Raw genomic sequence first — 26,224 nt, 5'->3', positions numbered from 1 at the left:
TAGATCTGCCATATTCTGTGTCTGCCTGTCAGAAGCCTGTGTTCAGTGGTTGTTGTTTCGTTCTGTATATTTGTTTTTTATTGTAATTTTTGTACATAAATCTGGCTGTTTTTGTTTTACACTTTCATTTTGAGTCATGCATAGCTTTATACAGTGTGGATATTTGCTTGTTTTTTATTGCCATACAGTGACATATAGTAACTTCATTTGGTCTAGTTGAGATTTGTCTCATTCAGTCATTGGTAATCATACCACATGTTCTTATTTTCATATTTAAACAAATTCAGAGTAAACAATTTTATTTTTTCGATATAAACTTCTTATCTCTGCCGATCTCTGCTTGTGGAGATCTGTAAAATAGTAAAATGGAAAGTTTTAAGTTATGCTAAATGTATAAAACATTTGAAATGCTCTGTCATCATTTCAATATACATATAAATCATAATTATGATGCTAGCATATATTTGACGTTGATTTTTTAGTTTGATATTTTTTATCCTCAATATATTCATTAAACCATCCTTACATTATTCATTAAACCATATATGTTGCTGATTTTTTCCAAGATTAAATTTTGCTACTGCTGTGGATTCTTTTTTTATTGTGCCCATTGGGTCATCTTGAGCTGTTTGTGTCATATATGATAATTCTTATCATTTACTACTAATTGCAATGTGTACATTCATACTAGTTATTTTAAATGTCAGAAATTGTTAATTTGCCTGTTTCTAAACTTTGTTTTAATAAAACATTTTTGAACAATTAACAAACTTCTTTATATGAACATATTGATTGATCTCATCTGGAAATATAAAATATATGGATCCTATCATTTTGATATTTGGTATATCCAGCATGGATGCTACATCTGAAGCTTTATTGTATTTTGGACATTGTTTTGAACCCACAGATTTTTCTTTTGACAGTTAAAAAAACCGAACAAATTGCCAATTTTCAACCTAAAAAATAAAAAGAATAAATGATTAGAAGTAATCTATGAAAATCAACCATTCATTTATTATTCCCAACTACTATCTATAATACTAAAATAACGAAGTCCAATTTGTTATAGGGCATGGAGTAAATACGACTTTCATCTACCTTGGGGTCTTCGTTTGAGTTGGCATGAGAGCCTGAATGTATTGAACATTCCCGAACATACTTTTCATGTATACTTCATTTGTTTCAATAAAGCAACTTACAATCTCACTTCACAAAATTTTAATTAACAATACACAATAATTACATAATTTTCCGCAATTTGCGGGGTTTCCTAGTAATTATAAAAATGAGAAGATGTGGTATGATGGCTAAAAGGACAACTCGATCTCCATAAGAGACCAAATGACATAGAAGTCAACAACTAAAGGTCATTACCGGGTCACCCTACAGCCTTCAATAGTGAGCAAAACCTAAACCGCATAGTCAGCTATAAAAGTCCCAGAAATGACTAATGTAAAATTAGTTTACTTACCACAATACAGTGTGTATACTTACTGTACTTTTTTGGTTTATTGATGAAAGAATGCTACACATGTATGAAAATCATAATTAATCCATGATAAAAAGCCATAATTAACTATCAAACAGCCCAATCACATGGTTTCTTTAGTTCCTTTAAGATTTTTCAAAATTAACTATTTTAGAAACTTGCAGATTACTATTTAAAATTTGACACAAGTTCAACAATGTTTAAAAATATGAAATTATAGCAGTACCAAAGAAACAAAAATGAGGATAAAAACAACAAAAAAGAACAAATTAATGAACATCGTTTTACTTACAACAGCAGGATACATTTTACTCCCATGGTAAACTGATAAATTAGTTCCTGTCGAAAATCTGTGTGATGTATTAAAAAAGAGAGTAGAAAACATTGGACAGTTTTAACAAGAGGTTTTATTCTTTCTTAAAAGGAATGACCATGAATAAAATTAGATTATAGCTTTAAATTAAGTTATACTGGTATATGAACTCTGATGCTATTCTTTCATAGAAAACATGTATGATCTATATTCTGAAATTGTGAAATAGATCTAATGAGTATGTGATGCAAATGTAACAGTCAGTCTAGGGTAATGATGTCATGGTCATGATTTGGGCACCTTATAACACATCTATCTATCAATTTCTTGGGTCTAAGTATTTATCAAAACACATGGTATCTTTACACAAAATAGCAATGCTAATGAGTACTATATCACAGTTATATTACTCACATTATTGATTGTGCATCTGACTGACTGACCATAGCACCATCTGCTTGTTGTGCATCTGACTGACTGACCATAGCACCATCTGCTTGTTGTGCATCTGACTGACTGACCATAGCACCATCTGCTTGTTGTGCATCTGACTGACTGACCATTGCACCATCTGCTTGTTGTGCATCTGACTGACTGACCATAGCACCATCTGCTTGTTGTGCATCTGACTGACTGACCATAGCACCATCTGCTTGTTGTGCATCTGACTGACTGACCATTGCACGATCTGCTTGTTGTGCATCTGACTGACTGACCATAGCACCATCTGCTTGTTGTGCATCTGACTGACTGACCATTGCACGATCTGCTTGTTGTGCATCTGACTGACTGACCATTGCACCATCTGCTTGTTGTGCATCTGACTGACTGACCATTGCACGATCTGCTTGTTGTGCATCTGACTGACTGACCATAGCACCATCTGCTTGTTGTGCATCTGACTGACTGACCATTGCACGATCTGCTTGTTGTGCATCTGACTGACTGACCATAGCACCATCTGCTTGTTGTGCATCTGACTGACTGACCATAGCACCATCTACTTGTTGTGCATCTGACTGACTGACCATAGCACCATCTGCTTGTTGTGCATCTGAATGACTGACCATAGCACCATCTGCTTGTTGTGCATCTGACTGACTGACCATTGCACGATCTGCTTGTTGTGCATCTGACTGACTGACCATTGCACGATCTGCTTGTTGTGCATCTGACTGACTGACCATTGCACGATCTGCTTGTTGTGCATCTGACTGACTGACCATTGCACCATCTGCTTGTTGTGCATCTGACTGACTGACCATTGCACGATCTGCTTGTTGTGCATCTGACTGACTGACCATAGCACGATCTGCTTGTTGTGCATCTGACTGACTGACCATAGCACCATCTGCTTGTTGTGCATCTGACTGACTGACCATAGCACCATCTGCTTGTTGTGCATCTGACTGACTGACCATTGCACGATCTGCTTGTTGTGCATCTGACTGACTGACCATAGCACCATCTGCTTGTTGTGCATCTGACTGACTGACCATAGCACCATCTGCTTGTTGTGCATCTGACTGACTGACCATAGCACCATCTACTTGTTGTGCATCTGACTGACTGACCATAGCACCATCTGCTTGTTGTGCATCTGACTGACTGACCATTGCACCATCTGCTTGTTATGCATCTGACTGACTGACCATAGCACCATCTGCTTGTTGTGCATCTGACTGACTGACCATAGCACCATCTGCTTGTTGTGCATCTGACTGACTGACCATAGCACCATCTGCTTGTTGTGCATCTGACTGACTGACCATAGCACCATCTGCTTGTTGTGCATCTGACTGACTGACCATTGCACCATCTGCTTGTTGTGCATCTGACTGACTGACCATAGCACCATCTGCTTGTTGTGCATCTGACTGACTGACCATAGCACCATCTGCTTGTTGTGCATCTGACTGACTGACCATTGCACGATCTGCTTGTTGTGCATCTGACTGACTGACCATAGCACCATCTGCTTGTTGTGCATCTGACTGACTGACCATTGCACGATCTGCTTGTTGTGCATCTGACTGATTGACCATAGCACCATCTGCTTGTTGTGCATCTGACTGACTGACCATAGCACCATCTGCTTGTTGTGCATCTGACTGACTGACCATTGCACGATCTGCTTGTTGTGCATCTGACTGACTGACCATAGCACGATCTGCTTGTTGTGCATCTGACTGACTGACCATTGCACGATCTGCTTGTTGTGCATCTGACTGACTAACCATAGCACCATCTGCTTGTTGTGCATCTGACTGACTGACCATAGCACCATCTACTTGTTGTGCATCTGACTGACTGACCATAGCACCATCTGCTTGTTGTGCATCTGAATGACTGACCATAGCACCATCTGCTTGTTGTGCATCTGACTGACTGACCATTGCACGATCTGCTTGTTGTGCATCTGACTGACTGACCATAGCACCATCTGCTTGTTTTGCATCTGAATGACTGACCATAGCACCATCTTCTTGTTGTGCATCTGACTGACTGACCATTGCACGATCTGCTTGTTGTGCATCTGACTGACTGACCATAGCACCATCTGCTTGTTGTGCATCTGACTGACTGACCATTGCACGATCTGCTTGTTGTGCATCTGACTGACTGACCATAGCACCATCTGCTTGTTGTGCATCTGACTGACTGACCATTGCACGATCTGCTTGTTGTGCATCTGACTGACTGACCATAGCACCATCTGCTTGTTGAGCATCTGACTGACTGACCATAGCACCATCTGCTTGTTGTGCATCTGACTGACTGACCATAGCACCATCTACTTGTTGTTCATCTGACAAACTCACCATATCACCATCTACTTGTTGTTCATCTGACAAACTGACCATAGTACCATCTACTTGTTGTTCATCTGACAAACTGACCATAGCACCATCTACTTGTTGTTCATCTGATAAAATGACCATAGCACCATCTACTTGTTGTTCATCTGACAAACTGACCATAGCACCATCTACTTGTTGTTCATCTGACAAACTGACCATAGCACCATCTACTTGTTGTTCATCTGACAAACTGACCATAGTACCATCTACTTGTTGTTAATCTTACAAACTGACCATAGTACCATCTACTTGTTGTTCATCTGACAAACTGACCATAGTATCATCTACTTGTGGTTCATCCAACAGACTGACCATAGCACTATCTACTTGTTGTTCATCTGACAAACTGACCATAGCACCATCTACTTGTTGTTCATCTGACAAACTGACCATAGCACCATCTACTTGTTGTTCATCTGACAAACTGACCATAGTACCATCTACTTGTTGTTCATCTGACTGACTGACCAAGTACCCTCTAGGTGTGTTTCATCTATGTGACTGACATTAGTACCATCTACTTGTTGTTCATCTGACAAACTGACCGTAGTACCATCTACTTGTTGTTCATCTGACAAACTGACCATAGTACCATCTACTTGTTGTTCATCTGACTGACTGACCATAGTACCCTCTAGGTTTGTTTCATCTGTGTGACTGACATTAGTACCATCTACTTGTGGTTCATCCGACAGACTGACCATAGCACTATCTACTTGTTCATCTGACAAACTGACCATAGTACCATCTACTTGTTGTACATCTGACAAACTGACCATAGTACCATCTACTTGTGGTTCATCTGACTGACTGACCATAGTACCCTCTAGGTGTGTTTCATCTGTGTGACTGACTTTAGTACCATCTACTTGTTGTTCATCTGACAAACTGACCATAGTATCATCTACTTGTGGTTCATCTGACTGACTGACTATAGTATGCTCTAGGTGTGTTTCTTCTGTGCGACTGACATTGGTACCATCTACTTGTTGTTCATCTGACAAACTGACCATAGTACCATCTACTTGTGGTTCATCTGACTGACTGACCATAGTACCCTCTAGGTGTGTTTCATCTGTGTGACTGACTTTAGTACCATCTACTTGTTGTTCATCTGACAAACTGACCATAGTATCATCTACTTGTTGTTCATCTGACAAACTGGCCATAGTACCATCTACTTGTTGTTCATCTGACAAACTGACTATAGTACCATCTACTTGTTGTTCATCTGACAAACTGACCATAGTACCATCTACTTGTTGTTCATCTGACTGACTGACCATAGTACCCTCTAGGTGTGTTTCATCTATGTGACTGACCATAGTACCATCTACTTGTTGTTCATCTGACAAACTGACCATAGTACCATCTACTTGTGGTTCATTTGACAAACTGACCATAGTACCATCTACTTGTTGTTCATCTGACTGACTGACCAAGTACCTTCTAGGTGTGTTTCATCTGTGTGACTGACATTAGTACCATCTACTTGTTGTTCATCCGACAGACTGACCATAGCACCATCTACGTGTTGTTCATTTGACAAACTGACCATAGAACCATCTACTTGTTGTTCATCTGTGTGACTGACTTTAGTACCATCTACTTGTGGTTCATCCGACAGAATGACCATAGCACCATCTACTTGTTGTTAATTTGACAAACTGACCATAGTACCATCTACTTGTTGTTCATCTGTGTGACTGACTTTAGTACCATCTACTTGTGGTTCATCCAACAGACTGACCATAGCACCATCTACTTGTTCATCTGACAAACTGACCATAGTACCATCTACTTGTTGTTCATTTGACAAACTGACCATAGTACCATCTACTTGTTGTTCATCTGTGTGACTGACTTTAGTACCATCTACTTGTGGTTCATCCGACAGACTGACCATAGCACCATCTACTTGTTGTTCATTTGACAAACTGACCATAGTACCATCTACTTGTTGTTCATCTGACAAACTGACCATAGTACCATCTACTTGTGGTTCATCTGACTGACTGACCATAGTATGCTTTAGGTGTGTTTCATCTGTGTGACTGACTTTAGTACCATCTACTTGTTGTTCATCTGACAAACTGACCATAGTACCATCTACTTGTTGTTCATCTGACAAACTGACAATAGTATCATCTACTTGTTGTTCATCTGACAAACTGGCCATAGTACCATCTACTTGTTGTTCATCTGACTGACTGACCATAGTACCCTCTAGGTGTGTTTCATCTTTGTGACTGACATTAGTACCATCTACTTGTTCATCTGATAAACTGACCATAGTATCATCTACTTGTTGTTCATCTGACAAACTGACCATAGTACCATCTACTTGTGGTTCATCTGACTGACTGACCATAGTATGCTCAAGGTGTGTTTCATCTGTGTGACTGACATTAGCACCATCTACTTGTTGTGCATCTGACTGACTGACCATAGCACATCTGCTTGTTGTGCATCTGACTGACTGACCATTGCACCATCTGCTTGTTGTGCATCTGACTGACTGACCATAGCACCATCTGCTTGTTGTGCATCTGACTGACTGACCATAGCACCATCTGCTTGTTGTGAATCTGACTGACTGACCATAGCACCATCTGCTTGTTGTGCATCTGACTGACTGACCATAGCACCATCTGCTTGTTGTGCATCTGACTGACTGACCATTGCACCATCTGCTTGTTGTGCATCTGACTGACTGACCATAGCACCATCTGCTTGTTGTGCATCTGACTGACTGACCATAGCACCATCTGCTTGTTGTGCATCTGACTGACTGACCATTGCACGATCTGCTTGTTGTGCATCTGACTGACTGACCATAGCACCATCTGCTTGTTGTGCATCTGACTGACTGACCATTGCACGATCTGCTTGTTGTGCATCTGACTGACTGACCATAGCACCATCTGCTTGTTGTGCATCTGACTGACTGACCATAGCACCATCTGCTTGTTGTGCATCTGACTGACTGACCATTGCACGATCTGCTTGTTGTGCATCTGACTGACTGACCATAGAACCATCTGCTTGTTGTGCATCTGACTGACTGACCATTGCCCGATCTGCTTGTTGTGCATCTGATTGACTGACCATAGCACCATCTGCTTGTTGTGCATCTGACTGACTGACAATAGCACCATCTACTTGTTGTGCATCTGACTGACTGACCATAGCACCATCTGCTTGTTGTGCATCTGAATGACTGACCATAGCACCATCTGCTTGTTGTGCATCTGACTGACTGACCATTGCACGATCTGCTTGTTGTGCATCTGACTGACTGACCATAGCACCATCTGCTTGTTGTGCATCTGACTGACTGACCATTGCACGATCTGCTTGTTGTGCATCTGACTGACTGACCATAGCACCATCTGCTTGTTGTGCATCTGACTGACTGACCATTGCACGATCTGCTTGTTGTGCATCTGACTGACTGACCATAGCACCATCTGCTTGTTGTGCATCTGATTGACTGACCATTGCACGATCTGCTTGTTGTGCATCTGACTGACTGACCATAGCACCATCTGCTTGTTGTGCATCTGACCGACTGACCATTGCACGATCTGCTTGTTGTGCATCTGACTGACTGACCATAGCACCATCTGCTTGTTGTGCATCTGACTGACTGACCATAGCACCATCTGCTTGTTGTGCATCTGAATGACTGACCATAGCACCATCTTCTTGTTGTGCATCTGACTGACTGACCATTGCACGATCTGCTTGTTGTGCATCTGACTGACTGACCATAGCACCATCTGCTTGTTGTGCATCTGACTGACTGACCATTGCACGATCTGCTTGTTGTGCATCTGACTGACTGACCATAGCACCATCTGCTTGTTGTGCATCTGACTGACTGACCATTGCACGATCTGCTTGTTGTGCATCTGACTGACTGACCATAGCACCATCTGCTTGTTGTGCATCTGACTGACTGACCATAGCACCATCTGCTTGTTGTGCATCTGACTGACTGACCATAGCACCATCTACTTGTTGTTCATCTGACAAACTCACCATATCACCATCTACTTGTTGTTCATCTGACAAACTGACCATAGTACCATCTTCTTGTTGTTCATCTGACAAACTGACCATAGCACCATCTACTTGTTGTTCATCTGACAAACTGACCATAGTACCATCTACTTGTTGTTCATCTGACAAACTGACCATAGCACCATCTACTTGTTGTTCATCTGACAAACTGACCATAGTACCATCTACTTGTTGTTCATCTGACAAACTGACCATAGTACCATCTACTTGTTGTTCATCTGACAAACTGACCATAGTACCATCTACTTGTGGTTCATCCAACAGACTGTCCATAGCACTATCTACTTGTTGTTCATCTGACAAACTGACCATAGCACCATCTACTTGTTGTTCATCTGACAAACTGACCATAGTACCATCTACTTGTTGTTCATCTGACTGACTGACCAAGTACCCTCTAGGTGTGTTTTATCTATGTGACTGACATTAGTACCATCTACTTGTTGTTCATCTGACAAACTGACCGTAGTACCATCTACTTGTTGTTCATCTGACAAACTGACCATAGTACCATCTACTTGTTGTTCATCTGACTGACTGACCATAGTACCCTCTAGGTGTGTTTCATCTGTGTGACTGACATTAGTACCATCTACTTGTGGTTCATCCGACAGACTGACCATAGCACTATCTACTTGTTCATCTGACAAACTGACCATAGTACCATCTACTTGTTGTACATCTGACAAACTGACCATAGTACCATCTACTTGTGGTTCATCTGACTGACTGACCATAGTACCCTCTAGGTGTGTTTCATCTGTGTGACTGACTTTAGTACCATCTACTTGTTGTTCATCTGACAAACTGACCATAGTATCATCTACTTGTGGTTCATCTGACTGACTGACTATAGAATGCTCTAGGTGTGTTTCTTCTGTGCGACTGACATTGGTACCATCTACTTGTTGTTCATCTGACAAACTGACCATAGTACCATCTACTTGTGGTTCATCTGACTGACTGACCATAGTACCCTCTAGGTGTGTTTCATCTGTGTGACTGACTTTAGTACCATCTACTTGTTGTTCATCTGACAAACTGACCATAGTATCATCTACTTGTTGTTCATCTGACAAACTGGCCATAGTACCATCTACTTGTTGTTCATCTGACAAACTGACCATAGTACCATCTACTTGTTGTTCATCTGACAAACTGACCATAGTACCATCTACTTGTTGTTCATCTGACTGACTGACCATAGTACCCTCTAGGTGTGTTTCATCTATGTGACTGACCATAGTACCATCTACTTGTTGTTCATCTGACAAACTGACCATAATACCATCTACTTGTGGTTCATTTGACAAACTGACCATAGTACCATCTACTTGTTGTTCATCTGACTGACTGACCAAGTACCCTCTAGGTGTGTTTCATCTGTGTGACTGACATTAGTACCATCTACTTGTTGTTCATCCGACAGACTGACCATAGCACCATCTACGTGTTGTTCATTTGACAAACTGACCATAGAACCATCTACTTGTTGTTCATCTGTGTGACTGACTTTAGTACCATCTACTTGTGGTTCATCCGACAGAATGACCATAGCACCATCTACTTGTTGTTAATTTGACAAACTGACCATAGTACCATCTACTTGTTGTTCATCTGTGTGACTGACTTTAGTACCATCTACTTGTGGTTCATCCAACAGACTGACCATAGCACCATCTACTTGTTCATCTGACAAACTGACCATAGTACCATCTACTTGTTGTTCATTTGACAAACTGACCATAGTACCATCTGCTTGTTGTGCATCTGACTGACTGACCATTGCACCATCTGCTTGTTGTGCATCTGACTGACTGACCATAGCACCATCTGCTTGTTGTGCATCTGACTGACTGACCATAGCACCATCTGCTTGTTGTGCATCTGACTGACTGACCATTGCACGATCTGCTTGTTGTGCATCTGACTGACTGACCATAGCACCATCTGCTTGTTGTGCATCTGACTGACTGACCATTGCACGATCTGCTTGTTGTGCATCTGACTGACTGACCATAGCACCATCTGCTTGTTGTGCATCTGACTGACTGACCATAGCACCATCTGCTTGTTGTGCATCTGACTGACTGACCATTGCACGATCTGCTTGTTGTGCATCTGACTGACTGACCATAGAACCATCTGCTTGTTGTGCATTTGACTGACTGACCATTGCCCGATCTGCTTGTTGTGCATCTGACTGACTGACCATAGCACCATCTGCTTGTTGTGCATCTGACTGACTGACAATAGCACCATCTACTTGTTGTGCATCTGACTGACTGACCATAGCACCATCTGCTTGTTGTGCATCTGAATGACTGACCATAGCACCATCTGCTTGTTGTGCATCTGACTGACTGACCATTGCACGATCTACTTGTTGTGCATCTGACTGACTGACCATAGCACCATCTGCTTGTTGTGCATCTGACTGACTGACCATTGCACGATCTGCTTGTTGTGCATCTGACTGACTGACCATAGCACCATCTGCTTGTTGTGCATCTGACTGACTGACCATTGCACGATCTGCTTGTTGTGCATCTGACTGACTGACCATAGCACCATCTGCTTGTTGTGCATCTGATTGACTGACCATTGCACGATCTGCTTGTTGTGCATCTGACTGACTGACCATAGCACCATCTGCTTGTTGTGCATCTGACCGACTGACCATTGCACGATCTGCTTGTTGTGCATCTGACTGACTGACCATAGCACCATCTGCTTGTTGTGCATCTGACTGACTGACCATAGCACCATCTGCTTGTTGTGCATCTGAATGACTGACCATAGCACCATCTTCTTGTTGTGCATCTGACTGACTGACCATTGCACGATCTGCTTGTTGTGCATCTGACTGACTGACCATAGCACCATCTGCTTGTTGTGCATCTGACTGACTGACCATTGCACGATCTGCTTGTTGTGCATCTGACTGACTGACCATAGCACCATCTGCTTGTTGTGCATCTGACTGACTAACCATTGCACGATCTGCTTGTTGTGCATCTGACTGACTGACCATAGCACCATCTGCTTGTTGTGCATCTGACTGACTGACCATAGCACCATCTGCTTGTTGTGCATCTGACTGACTGACCATAGCACCATCTACTTGTTGTTCATCTGACAAACTCACCATATCACCATCTACTTGTTGTTCATCTGACAAACTGACCATAGTACCATCTTCTTGTTGTTCATCTGACAAACTGACCATAGCACCATCTACTTGTTGTTCATCTGACAAACTGACCATAGCACCATCTACTTGCTGTTCATCTGACAAACTGACCATAGCACCATCTACTTGTTGTTCATCTGACAAACTGACCATAGCACCATCTACTTGTTGTTCATCTGACAAACTGACCATAGTACCATCTACTTGTTGTTCATCTGACAAACTGACCATAGTACCATCTATGATGTTCATCTGACAAACTGACCATAGTACCATCTACTTGTGGTTCATCCAACAGACTGACCATAGCACTATCTACTTGTTGTTCATCTGACAAACTGACCATAGCACCATCTACTTGTTGTTCATCTGACAAACTGACCATAGCACCATCTACTTGTTGTTCATCTGACAAACTGACCATAGTACCATCTACTTGTTGTTCATCTGACTGACTGACCAAGTACCCTCTAGGTGTGTTTTATCTATGTGACTGACATTAGTACCATCTACTTGTTGTTCATCTGACAAACTGACCGTAGTACCATCTACTTGTTGTTCATCTGACAAACTGACCATAGTACCATCTACTTGTTGTTCATCTGACTGACTGACCATAGTACCCTCTAGGTGTGTTTCATCTGTGTGACTGACATTAGTACCATCTACTTGTGGTTCATCCGACAGACTGACCATAGCACTATCTACTTGTTCATCTGACAAACTGACCATAGTACCATCTACTTGTTGTACATCTGACAAACTGACCATAGTACCATCTACTTGTGGTTCATCTGACTGACTGACCATAGTACCCTCTAGGTGTGTTTCATCTGTGTGACTGACTTTAGTACCATCTACTTGTTGTTCATCTGACAAACTGACCATAGTATCATCTACTTGTGGTTCATCTGACTGACTGACTATAGTATGCTCTAGGTGTGTTTCTTCTGTGCGACTGACATTGGTACCATCTACTTGTTGTTCATCTGACAAACTGACCATAGTACCATCTACTTGTGGTTCATCTGACTGACTGACCATAGTACCCTCTAGGTGTGTTTCATCTGTGTGACTGACTTTAGTACCATCTACTTGTTGTTCATCTGACAAACTGACCATAGTATCATCTACTTGTTGTTCATCTGACAAACTGGCCATAGTACCATCTACTTGTTGTTCATCTGACAAACTGACCATAGTACCATCTACTTGTTGTTCATCTGACAAACTGACCATAGTACCATCTACTTGTTGTTCATCTGACTGACTGACCATAGTACCCTCTAGGTGTGTTTCATCTATGTGACTGACCATAGTACCATCTACTTGTTGTTCATCTGACAAACTGACCATAATACCATCTACTTGTGCTTCATTTGACAAACTGACCATAGTACCATCTACTTGTTGTTCATCTGACTGACTGACCAAGTACCCTCTAGGTGTGTTTCATCTGTGTGACTGACATTAGTACCATCTACTTGTTGTTCATCCGACAGACTGACCATAGCACCATCTACGTGTTGTTCATTTGACAAACTGACCATAGAACCATCTACTTGTTGTTCATCTGTGTGACTGACTTTAGTACCATCTACTTGTGGTTCATCCGACAGAATGACCATAGCACCATCTACTTGTTGTTAATTTGACAAACTGACCATAGTACCATCTACTTGTTGTTCATCTGTGTGACTGACTTTAGTACCATCTACTTGTGGTTCATCCAACAGACTGACCATAGCACCATCTACTTGTTCATCTGACAAACTGACCATAGTACCATCTACTTGTTGTTCATTTGACAAACTGACCATAGTACCATCTACTTGCTGTTCATCTGTGTGACTGACTTTAGTACCATCTACTTGTGGTTCATCCGACAGACTGACCATAGCACCATCTACTTGTTGTTCATTTGACAAACTGACCATAGTACCATCTACTTGTTGTTCATCTGACAAACTGACCATAGTACCATCTACTTGTGGTTCATCTGACTGACTGACCATAGTATGCTCTAGGTGTGTTTCATCTGTGTGACTGACTTTAGTACCATCTACTTGTTGTTCATCTGACAAACTGACCATAGTACCATCTACTTGTTGTTCATCTGACAAACTGACCATAGTATCATCTACTTGTTGTTCATCTGACAAACTGGCCATAGTACCATCTACTTGTTGTTCATCTGACTGACTGACCATAGTACCCTCTAGGTGTGTTTCATCTTTGTGACTGACATTAGTACCATCTACTTGTTGTTCATCTGACAAACTGACCATAGTACCATCTACTTGTGGTTCATTTGACAAACTGACCATAGTACCATCTTCTTGTTGTTCATCTGACAAACTGACCATATTACCATCTACTTGTGGTTCATCTGACTGACTGACCATAGTACCCTCTAGGTGTGTTTCATCTGTGTGACTGACATTAGTACCATCTACTTGTGGTTCATCCGATAGACTGACCATAGCACCATCTACTTGTTGTTCATTTGACAAACTGACCATAGTACCATCTACTTGTTGTTCATCTGTGTGACTGACTTTAGTACCATCTACTTGTGGTTCATCCGACAGACTGACCATAGCACCATCTACTTGTTGTTCATTTGACAAACTGACCATAGTACCATCTACTTGTTGTTCATCTGTGTGACTGACATTGGTACCATCTACTTGTTGTTCATCTGACTGACTGACCATAGTACCCTCTAGGTGTGTTTCATCTGTGTGACTGACATTAGTACCATCTACTTGTGGTTCATCCGACAGACTGACCATAGCACCATCTACTTGTTCATCTGACAAACTGACCATAGTACCATCTACTTGTTGTTCATCTGACAAACTGACCATAGTACCATCTACTTGTGGTTCATCTGACTGATTGACTATAGTATGCTCTAGGTGTGTTTCATCTGTGTGACTGACATTAGTACCATCTACTTGTTGTTCTTCTGACAAACTGACCATAGTACCATCTACTTGTGGTTCATCCGACAGACTGACCATAGCACCATCTACTTGTTTATCTGACAAACTGACCATAGTACCATATACTTGTTGTTCATCTGACAAACTGACCATAGTACCATCTACTTGTTGTTCATCTGACAAACTGACCATAGTACCATCTACTTGTGGTTCATCTGACTGACTGACCATAGTATGCTCTAGGTGTATTTCATCTGTGTGACTGACATTAGTACTATTTACTTGTGGTTCATCTGACTGACTGACCATAGTTTGCTCTAGGTGTGTTTCATCTGTGTGACTGACATTAGTACTATTTACTTGTGGTTCATCTGACTGACTGACCATAGTTTGCTCTAGGTGTGTTTCATCTGTGTGACTGACATTAGTACTATTTACTTGTGGTTCATCTGACTGACTGACCATAGTTTGCTCTAGGTGTGTTTCATCTGTGTGACTGACATTAGTACTATTTACTTGTGGTTCATCTGACTGACTGACCAGAGTACCATCTACTTGTTGTTCATCTGACAAACTGACCATAGTACCATCTACTTGTTGTCCATCTGACAAACTGACCATAGTACCATCTACTTATGGTTCATCTGACTGACTGACCATAGTTTGCTCTAGGTGTGTTTCATCTGTGTGACTGACATTGGTACCATCTACTTGTTGTTCATCTGACTGACTGACCATAGTACCATCTACTTGTTGTTCATCTGACAAACTGACCATAGTACCATCTACTTGTGGTTCATCTGACTGACTGACCATAGTTTGCTCTAGGTGTGTTTCATCTGTGTGACTGACATTAGTACTATTTTCTTGTGGTTCATCTGACTGACTGACCATAGTACCCTCTAGGTGTGTTTCATCTATGTGACTGACTTTAGTACCATCTACTTGTTGTTCATCTGACAAACTGACCATAGTACCATCTACTTGTTGTTCATCTGACAAACTGACCATAGTACCATCTACTTGTTGTTCATCTGACAAACTGACCATAGTACCATCTACTTGTGGTTCATCTGACTGACTGACCATAGTATGCTCTAGGTGTGTTTCATCTGTGTGACTGACTTTAGTACCATCTACTTGTTGTTCATCTGACAAACTGACCATAGTACCATCTACTTGTTGTTCATCTGACAAACTGACCATAGTATCATCTACTTGTTGTTCATCTGACAAACTGGCCATAGTACCATCTACTTGTTGTTCATCTGACTGACTGACCATAGTACCCTCTAGGTGTGTTTCATCTTTGTGACTGACATTAGTACCATCTACTTGTTGTTCATCTGACAAACTGACCATAGTACCATCTACTTGTGGTTCATTTGACAAACTGACCATAGTACCATCTACTTGTTGTTCATCTGACAAACTGACCATATAACCATCTACTTGTGGTTCATCTGACTGACTGACCATAGTACCCTCTAGGTGTGTTTCATCTGTGTGACTGACATTAGTACCATCTACTTGTGGTTCATCCGATAGACTGACCATAGCACCATCTACTTGTTGTTCATTTGACAAACTGACCATAGTACCATCTACTTGTTGTTCATCTGTGTGACTGACTTTAGTACCATCTACTTGTGGTTCATCCGACAGACTGACCATAGCACCATCTACTTGTTGTTCATTTGACAAACTGACCATAGTACCATCTACTTGTTGTTCATCTGTGTGACTGACATTGGTACCATCTACTTGTTGTTCATCTGACTGACTGACCATAGTACCCTCTAGGTGTGTTTCATCTGTGTGACTGACATTAGTACCATCTACTTGTGGTTCATCCGACAGACTGACCATAGCACCATCTACTTGTTCATCTGACAAACTGACCATAGTACCATCTACTTGTTGTTCATCTGACAAACTGACCATAGTACCATCTACTTGTGGTTCATCTGACTGATTGACTATAGTATGCTCTAGGTGTGTTTCATCTGTGTGACTGACATGAGTACCATCTACTTGTTGTTCTTCTGACAAACTGACCATAGTACCATCTACTTGTGGTTCATCCGACAGACTGACCATAGCACCATCTACTTGTTTATCTGACAAACTGACCATAGTACCATATACTTGTTGTTCATCTGACAAACTGACCATAGTACCATCTACTTGTTGTTCATCTGACAAACTGACCATAGTACCATCTACTTGTGGTTCATCTGACTGACTGACCATAGTATGCTCTAGGTGTATTTCATCTGTGTGACTGACATTAGTACTATTTACTTGTGGTTCATCTGACTGACTGACCATAGTTTGCTCTAGGTGTGTTTCATCTGTGTGACTGACATTAGTACTATTTACTTGTGGTTCATCTGACTGACTGACCATAGTTTGCTCTAGGTGTGTTTCATCTGTGTGACTGACATTAGTACTATTTACTTGTGGTTCATCTGACTGACTGACCATAGTTTGCTCTAGGTGTGTTTCATCTGTGTGACTGACATTAGTACTATTTACTTGTGGTTCATCTGACTGACTGACCAGAGTACCATCTACTTGTTGTTCATCTGACAAACTGACCATAGTACCATCTACTTGTTGTCCATCTGACAAACTGACCATAGTACCATCTACTTATGGTTCATCTGACTGACTGACCATAGTTTGCTCTAGGTGTGTTTCATCTGTGTGACTGACATTGGTACCATCTACTTGTTGTTCATCTGACTGACTGACCATAGTACCATCTACTTGTTGTTCATCTGACAAACTGACCATAGTACCATCTACTTGTGGTTCATCTGACTGACTGACCATAGTTTGCTCTAGGTGTGTTTCATCTGTGTGACTGACATTAGTACTATTTTCTTGTGGTTCATCTGACTGACTGACCATAGTACCCTCTAGGTGTGTTTCATCTATGTGACTGACTTTAGTGCCATCTACTTGTTGTTCATCTGACAAACTGACCATAGTACCATCTACTTGTTGTTCATCTGACAAACTGACCATAGTACCATCTACTTGTGGTTCATCTGACTGACTGACCATAGTTTGCTCTAGGTGTGTTTCATCTGTGTGACTGACATTGGTACCATCTACTTGTTGTTCATCTGACAAACTGACCATAGTACCATCTACTTGTTGTTCATCTGACAAACTGACCATAGTACCATCTACTTGTTGTTCATCTGACTGACTGACCATAGTACCCTCTAGGTGTGTTTCATCTATGTGACTGACATTAGTACCATCTACTTGTTGTTCATCTGACTGACTGACCATAGTACCCTCTAGGTGTGTTTCATCTATGTGACTGACTTTAGTACCATCTACTTGTTGTTCATCTGACAAACTGACCATAGTACCATCTACTTGTTGTTCATCTGACTGACTGACCATAGTACCCTCTAGGTGTGTTTCATCTATGTGACTGACATTAGTACCATTTACCTTTTGTTCATCTGACAAACTGATCATAGTACCATCTTCTTGTGGTTCATCCGACAGACTGACCATAGCACCATCTACTTGTTCATCTGATAAACTGACCATAGTATCATCTACTTGTTGTTCATCTGACAAACTGACCATAGTATCATCTACTTGTTGTTCATCTGACAAACTGACCATAGTACCATCTACTTGTTGTTCATCTGTGTGACTGACTTTAGTACCATCTACTTGTTGTTCATCTGTGTGACTGACTTTAGTACCATCTTCTTGTTGTTCATCTGTGTGACTGACTTTAGTACCATCTACTTGTTCATCTGATAAACTGACCATAGTATCATCTACTTGTTGTTCATCTGACAAACTGACCATAGTACCATCTACTTGTGGTTCATCTGACTGACTGACCATAGTTTGCTCTAGGTGTATTTCATCTATGTGACTGACTTTAGTACCATCTACTTGTTGTTCATCTGACAAACTGACCATAGTACCCTCTACTTGTTGTTTATCTGACAAACTGACCATAGTACCATCTACTTGTGGTTCATCTGACTGACTGACTATAGTATGCTCTAGGTGTGTTTCATCTGTGTGACTGACATTAGTACCATCTACTTGTTGTTCATCTGACTGACTGACCATAGTACCCTCTAGGTGTGTTTCATCTATGTGACTGACTTTAGTACCATCTACTTGTTGTTCATCTGACAAACTGACCATAGTACCATCTACTTGTTGTTCATCTGACTGACTGACCATAGTACCCTCTAGGTGTGTTTCATCTATGTGTCTGACATTAGTACCATCTACTTGTTGTTCATCGGACAAACTGATCATAGTACCATCTTCTTGTGGTTCATCCGACAGACTGACCATAGCACCATCTACTTGTTCATCTGATAAACTGACCATAGTATCATCTCCTTTTTGTTCTTCTGACAAACTGACCATAGTACCATCTACTTGTTGTTCATCTGTGTGACTGACTTTAGTACCATCTACTTGTTGTTCATCTGTGTGACTGACTTTAGTACCATCTACTTGTTGTTCATCTGTGTGACTGACTTTAGTACCATCTACTTGTTCATCTGATAAACTGACCATAGTATCATCTACTTGTTGTTCATCTGACAAACTGACCATAGTACCATCTACTTGTGGTTCATCTGACTGACTGACCATAGTATGCTCAAGGTGTGTTTCATCTGTGTGACTGACATTAGTACCATCTACTTGTGGTTCATCTGACTGACTCACCATAGTTTGCTCTAGGTGTATTTCATCTATGTGACTGACTTTAGTACCATCTACTTGTTGTTCATCTGACAAACTGACCATAGTACCATCTACTTGTTCATCTGACAAACTGACCATAGTACCCTCTACTTGTTGTTTATCTGACAAACTGACCATAGTACCATCTACTTGTGGTTCATCTGACTGACTGACTATAGTATACTCTAGGTGTGTTTCATCTGTGTGACTGACATTAGTACCATCTACTTGTTGTTCATCTGACAAACTGACCATAGTACCATCTACTTGTGGTTCATCCGACAGATTGACCATAGCACCATCTACTTGTTCATCTGACAAACTGACCATAGTACCATCTACTTGTTGTTCATCTGACAAACTGACATTGGTACCATCTACTTGTGGTTCATCCGACAGACTGACCATAGCACCATCTACTTGTTCATCTGACAAACTGACCATAGTACCATTTACTTGTTGTTCATCTGACAAACTGACCATAGTACCATCTACTTGTGGTTCATCCGACAGACTGACCATAGCACCATCTACTTGTTCATCTGACAAACTGACCATAGTACCATTTACTTGTTGTTCATCTGACAAACTGACCATAGTTTGCTCTAGGTGTATTTCATCTGTGTGAATGACATTAGTACCATCTACTTGTGGTTCATCTGACTGACTGACCATAGTATGCTCTAGGTGTGTTTCATCTATGTGACTGACTTTAGTACCATCTACTTGTGGTTCATCTGACTGACTGACCATAGTTTGCTCTAGGTGTATTTCATCTGTGTGACTGACATTGGTACCATCTACTTGTTGTTCATCTGACTGACTGACCATAGTTTGCTCTAGGTGTATTTCATCTGACTGACTGACCAAGTACCCTCTAGGTGTGTTTTATCTATGTGACTGACATTAGTACCATCTACTTGTTGTTCATCTGACAAACTGACCGTAGTACCATCTACTTGTTGTTCATCTGACAAACTGACCATAGTACCATCTACTTGTTGTTCATCTGACTGACTGACCATAGTACCCTCTAGGTGTGTTTCATCTGTGTGACTGACATTAGTACCATCTACTTGTGGTTCATCCGACAGACTGACCATAGCACTATCTACTTGTTCATCTGACAAACTGACCATAGTACCATCTACTTGTTGTACATCTGACAAACTGACCATAGTACCATCTACTTGTGGTTCATCTGACTGACTGACCATAGTACCCTCTAGGTGTGTTTCATCTGTGTGACTGACTTTAGTACCATCTACTTGTTGTTCATCTGACAAACTGACCATAGTATCATCTACTTGTGGTTCATCTGACTGACTGACTATAGAATGCTCTAGGTGTGTTTCTTCTGTGCGACTGACATTGGTACCATCTACTTGTTGTTCATCTGACAAACTGACCATAGTACCATCTACTTGTGGTTCATCTGACTGACTGACCATAGTACCCTCTAGGTGTGTTTCATCTGTGTGACTGACTTTAGTACCATCTACTTGTTGTTCATCTGACAAACTGACCATAGTATCATCTACTTGTTGTTCATCTGACAAACTGGCCATAGTACCATCTACTTGTTGTTCATCTGACAAACTGACCATAGTACCATCTACTTGTTGTTCATCTGACAAACTGACCATAGTACCATCTACTTGTTGTTCATCTGACTGACTGACCATAGTACCCTCTAGGTGTGTTTCATCTATGTGACTGACCATAGTACCATCTACTTGTTGTTCATCTGACAAACTGACCATAATACCATCTACTTGTGGTTCATTTGACAAACTGACCATAGTACCATCTACTTGTTGTTCATCTGACTGACTGACCAAGTACCCTCTAGGTGTGTTTCATCTGTGTGACTGACATTAGTACCATCTACTTGTTGTTCATCCGACAGACTGACCATAGCACCATCTACGTGTTGTTCATTTGACAAACTGACCATAGAACCATCTACTTGTTGTTCATCTGTGTGACTGACTTTAGTACCATCTACTTGTGGTTCATCCGACAGAATGACCATAGCACCATCTACTTGTTGTTAATTTGACAAACTGACCATAGTACCATCTACTTGTTGTTCATCTGTGTGACTGACTTTAGTACCATCTACTTGTGGTTCATCCAACAGACTGACCATAGCACCATCTACTTGTTCATCTGACAAACTGACCATAGTACCATCTACTTGTTGTTCATTTGACAAACTGACCATAGTACCATCTGCTTGTTGTGCATCTGACTGACTGACCATTGCACCATCTGCTTGTTGTGCATCTGACTGACTGACCATAGCACCATCTGCTTGTTGTGCATCTGACTGACTGACCATAGCACCATCTGCTTGTTGTGCATCTGACTGACTGACCATTGCACGATCTGCTTGTTGTGCATCTGACTGACTGACCATAGCACCATCTGCTTGTTGTGCATCTGACTGACTGACCATTGCACGATCTGCTTGTTGTGCATCTGACTGACTGACCATAGCACCATCTGCTTGTTGTGCATCTGACTGACTGACCATAGCACCATCTGCTTGTTGTGCATCTGACTGACTGACCATTGCACGATCTGCTTGTTGTGCATCTGACTGACTGACCATAGAACCATCTGCTTGTTGTGCATTTGACTGACTGACCATTGCCCGATCTGCTTGTTGTGCATCTGACTGACTGACCATAGCACCATCTGCTTGTTGTGCATCTGACTGACTGACAATAGCACCATCTACTTGTTGTGCATCTGACTGACTGACCATAGCACCATCTGCTTGTTGTGCATCTGAATGACTGACCATAGCACCATCTGCTTGTTGTGCATCTGACTGACTGACCATTGCACGATCTACTTGTTGTGCATCTGACTGACTGACCATAGCACCATCTGCTTGTTGTGCATCTGACTGACTGACCATTGCACGATTTGCTTGTTGTGCATCTGACTGACTGACCATAGCACCATCTGCTTGTTGTGCATCTGACTGACTGACCATTGCACGATCTGCTTGTTGTGCATCTGACTGACTGACCATAGCACCATCTGCTTGTTGTGCATCTGATTGACTGACCATTGCACGATCTGCTTGTTGTGCATCTGACTGACTGACCATAGCACCATCTGCTTGTTGTGCATCTGACCGACTGACCATTGCACGATCTGCTTGTTGTGCATCTGACTGACTGACCATAGCACCATCTGCTTGTTGTGCATCTGACTGACTGACCATAGCACCATCTGCTTGTTGTGCATCTGAATGACTGACCATAGCACCATCTTCTTGTTGTGCATCTGACTGACTGACCATTGCACGATCTGCTTGTTGTGCATCTGACTGACTGACCATAGCACCATCTGCTTGTTGTGCATCTGACTGACTGACCATTGCACGATCTGCTTGTTGTGCATCTGACTGACTGACCATAGCACCATCTGCTTGTTGTGCATCTGACTGACTAACCATTGCACGATCTGCTTGTTGTGCATCTGACTGACTGACCATAGCACCATCTGCTTGTTGTGCATCTGACTGACTGACCATAGCACCATCTGCTTGTTGTGCATCTGACTGACTGACCATAGCACCATCTACTTGTTGTTCATCTGACAAACTCACCATATCACCATCTACTTGTTGTTCATCTGACAAACTGACCATAGTACCATCTTCTTGTTGTTCATCTGACAAACTGACCATAGCACCATCTACTTGTTGTTCATCTGACAAACTGACCATAGCACCATCTACTTGCTGTTCATCTGACAAACTGACCATAGCACCATCTACTTGTTGTTCATCTGACAAACTGACCATAGCACCATCTACTTGTTGTTCATCTGACAAACTGACCATAGTACCATCTACTTGTTGTTCATCTGACAAACTGACCATAGTACCATCTATGATGTTCATCTGACAAACTGACCATAGTACCATCTACTTGTGGTTCATCCAACAGACTGACCATAGCACTATCTACTTGTTGTTCATCTGACAAACTGACCATAGCACCATCTACTTGTTGTTCATCTGACAAACTGACCATAGCACCATCTACTTGTTGTTCATCTGACAAACTGACCATAGTACCATCTACTTGTTGTTCATCTGACTGACTGACCAAGTACCCTCTAGGTGTGTTTTATCTATGTGACTGACATTAGTACCATCTACTTGTTGTTCATCTGACAAACTGACCGTAGTACCATCTACTTGTTGTTCATCTGACAAACTGACCATAGTACCATCTACTTGTTGTTCATCTGACTGACTGACCATAGTACCCTCTAGGTGTGTTTCATCTGTGTGACTGACATTAGTACCATCTACTTGTGGTTCATCCGACAGACTGACCATAGCACTATCTACTTGTTCATCTGACAAACTGACCATAGTACCATCTACTTGTTGTACATCTGACAAACTGACCATAGTACCATCTACTTGTGGTTCATCTGACTGACTGACCATAGTACCCTCTAGGTGTGTTTCATCTGTGTGACTGACTTTAGTACCATCTACTTGTTGTTCATCTGACAAACTGACCATAGTATCATCTACTTGTGGTTCATCTGACTGACTGACTATAGTATGCTCTAGGTGTGTTTCTTCTGTGCGACTGACATTGGTACCATCTACTTGTTGTTCATCTGACAAACTGACCATAGTACCATCTACTTGTGGTTCATCTGACTGACTGACCATAGTACCCTCTAGGTGTGTTTCATCTGTGTGACTGACTTTAGTACCATCTACTTGTTGTTCATCTGACAAACTGACCATAGTATCATCTACTTGTTGTTCATCTGACAAACTGGCCATAGTACCATCTACTTGTTGTTCATCTGACAAACTGACCATAGTACCATCTACTTGTTGTTCATCTGACAAACTGACCATAGTACCATCTACTTGTTGTTCATCTGACTGACTGACCATAGTACCCTCTAGGTGTGTTTCATCTATGTGACTGACCATAGTACCATCTACTTGTTGTTCATCTGACAAACTGACCATAATACCATCTACTTGTGCTTCATTTGACAAACTGACCATAGTACCATCTACTTGTTGTTCATCTGACTGACTGACCAAGTACCCTCTAGGTGTGTTTCATCTGTGTGACTGACATTAGTACCATCTACTTGTTGTTCATCCGACAGACTGACCATAGCACCATCTACGTGTTGTTCATTTGACAAACTGACCATAGAACCATCTACTTGTTGTTCATCTGTGTGACTGACTTTAGTACCATCTACTTGTGGTTCATCCGACAGAATGACCATAGCACCATCTACTTGTTGTTAATTTGACAAACTGACCATAGTACCATCTACTTGTTGTTCATCTGTGTGACTGACTTTAGTACCATCTACTTGTGGTTCATCCAACAGACTGACCATAGCACCATCTACTTGTTCATCTGACAAACTGACCATAGTACCATCTACTTGTTGTTCATTTGACAAACTGACCATAGTACCATCTACTTGCTGTTCATCTGTGTGACTGACTTTAGTACCATCTACTTGTGGTTCATCCGACAGACTGACCATAGCACCATCTACTTGTTGTTCATTTGACAAACTGACCATAGTACCATCTACTTGTTGTTCATCTGACAAACTGACCATAGTACCATCTACTTGTGGTTCATCTGACTGACTGACCATAGTATGCTCTAGGTGTGTTTCATCTGTGTGACTGACTTTAGTACCATCTACTTGTTGTTCATCTGACAAACTGACCATAGTACCATCTACTTGTTGTTCATCTGACAAACTGACCATAGTATCATCTACTTGTTGTTCATCTGACAAACTGGCCATAGTACCATCTACTTGTTGTTCATCTGACTGACTGACCATAGTACCCTCTAGGTGTGTTTCATCTTTGTGACTGACATTAGTACCATCTACTTGTTGTTCATCTGACAAACTGACCATAGTACCATCTACTTGTGGTTCATTTGACAAACTGACCATAGTACCATCTTCTTGTTGTTCATCTGACAAACTGACCATATTACCATCTACTTGTGGTTCATCTGACTGACTGACCATAGTACCCTCTAGGTGTGTTTCATCTGTGTGACTGACATTAGTACCATCTACTTGTGGTTCATCCGATAGACTGACCATAGCACCATCTACTTGTTGTTCATTTGACAAACTGACCATAGTACCATCTACTTGTTGTTCATCTGTGTGACTGACTTTAGTACCATCTACTTGTGGTTCATCCGACAGACTGACCATAGCACCATCTACTTGTTGTTCATTTGACAAACTGACCATAGTACCATCTACTTGTTGTTCATCTGTGTGACTGACATTGGTACCATCTACTTGTTGTTCATCTGACTGACTGACCATAGTACCCTCTAGGTGTGTTTCATCTGTGTGACTGACATTAGTACCATCTACTTGTGGTTCATCCGACAGACTGACCATAGCACCATCTACTTGTTCATCTGACAAACTGACCATAGTACCATCTACTTGTTGTTCATCTGACAAACTGACCATAGTATCATCTACTTGTGGTTCATCTGACTGATTGAC

The 26,224-nt window shown here is 41.4% G+C and overlaps 1 protein-coding gene across 1 annotated transcript in view; it reads right to left on the bottom strand.

Moving 5' to 3' along the window:
• Positions 1 to 320: 320 nt before the first annotated feature.
• Positions 321 to 26,224, bottom strand: part of LOC134717683 (uncharacterized) — a 34,455-nt gene continuing 8,551 nt past the window's right edge. The window contains exons 14-48 of the mRNA XM_063580180.1: positions 25,963 to 26,141; positions 24,757 to 24,954; positions 24,126 to 24,307; positions 23,040 to 23,147; positions 22,650 to 22,835; positions 22,412 to 22,523; positions 21,491 to 21,688; positions 20,868 to 21,041; positions 20,287 to 20,484; positions 19,135 to 19,497; positions 18,553 to 18,723; positions 18,322 to 18,492; positions 17,729 to 17,871; positions 17,136 to 17,446; positions 16,612 to 16,790; positions 15,707 to 15,849; positions 15,114 to 15,424; positions 14,590 to 14,768; positions 13,384 to 13,581; positions 12,753 to 12,934; positions 11,667 to 11,774; positions 11,277 to 11,462; positions 11,039 to 11,150; positions 10,118 to 10,315; positions 9,487 to 9,668; positions 8,087 to 8,272; positions 7,654 to 7,804; positions 6,890 to 6,982; positions 6,113 to 6,310; positions 5,482 to 5,663; positions 4,121 to 4,345; positions 3,926 to 4,072; positions 2,834 to 3,136; positions 2,561 to 2,668; positions 321 to 350 (exon numbers count right to left, since the gene is read on the bottom strand). Of these exons, the coding sequence (XP_063436250.1) occupies positions 321 to 350; positions 2,561 to 2,668; positions 2,834 to 3,136; positions 3,926 to 4,072; positions 4,121 to 4,345; positions 5,482 to 5,663; positions 6,113 to 6,310; positions 6,890 to 6,982; positions 7,654 to 7,804; positions 8,087 to 8,272; positions 9,487 to 9,668; positions 10,118 to 10,315; positions 11,039 to 11,150; positions 11,277 to 11,462; positions 11,667 to 11,774; positions 12,753 to 12,934; positions 13,384 to 13,581; positions 14,590 to 14,768; positions 15,114 to 15,424; positions 15,707 to 15,849; positions 16,612 to 16,790; positions 17,136 to 17,446; positions 17,729 to 17,871; positions 18,322 to 18,492; positions 18,553 to 18,723; positions 19,135 to 19,497; positions 20,287 to 20,484; positions 20,868 to 21,041; positions 21,491 to 21,688; positions 22,412 to 22,523; positions 22,650 to 22,835; positions 23,040 to 23,147; positions 24,126 to 24,307; positions 24,757 to 24,954; positions 25,963 to 26,141 (6,295 nt within the window). The remainder of the gene's footprint in view (positions 351 to 2,560; positions 2,669 to 2,833; positions 3,137 to 3,925; positions 4,073 to 4,120; positions 4,346 to 5,481; positions 5,664 to 6,112; positions 6,311 to 6,889; positions 6,983 to 7,653; positions 7,805 to 8,086; positions 8,273 to 9,486; positions 9,669 to 10,117; positions 10,316 to 11,038; positions 11,151 to 11,276; positions 11,463 to 11,666; positions 11,775 to 12,752; positions 12,935 to 13,383; positions 13,582 to 14,589; positions 14,769 to 15,113; positions 15,425 to 15,706; positions 15,850 to 16,611; positions 16,791 to 17,135; positions 17,447 to 17,728; positions 17,872 to 18,321; positions 18,493 to 18,552; positions 18,724 to 19,134; positions 19,498 to 20,286; positions 20,485 to 20,867; positions 21,042 to 21,490; positions 21,689 to 22,411; positions 22,524 to 22,649; positions 22,836 to 23,039; positions 23,148 to 24,125; positions 24,308 to 24,756; positions 24,955 to 25,962; positions 26,142 to 26,224) is intronic.

The sequence above is a fragment of the Mytilus trossulus genome, chromosome 5, assembly GCF_036588685.1.
Source record: "Mytilus trossulus isolate FHL-02 chromosome 5, PNRI_Mtr1.1.1.hap1, whole genome shotgun sequence".
Classification (NCBI taxonomy): Eukaryota; Metazoa; Mollusca; class Bivalvia; order Mytilida; family Mytilidae; genus Mytilus; species Mytilus trossulus.
The sequence above is the reverse complement of the archived record's forward strand: the minus strand, read 5'-3'. Positions and strand labels throughout refer to the sequence as shown.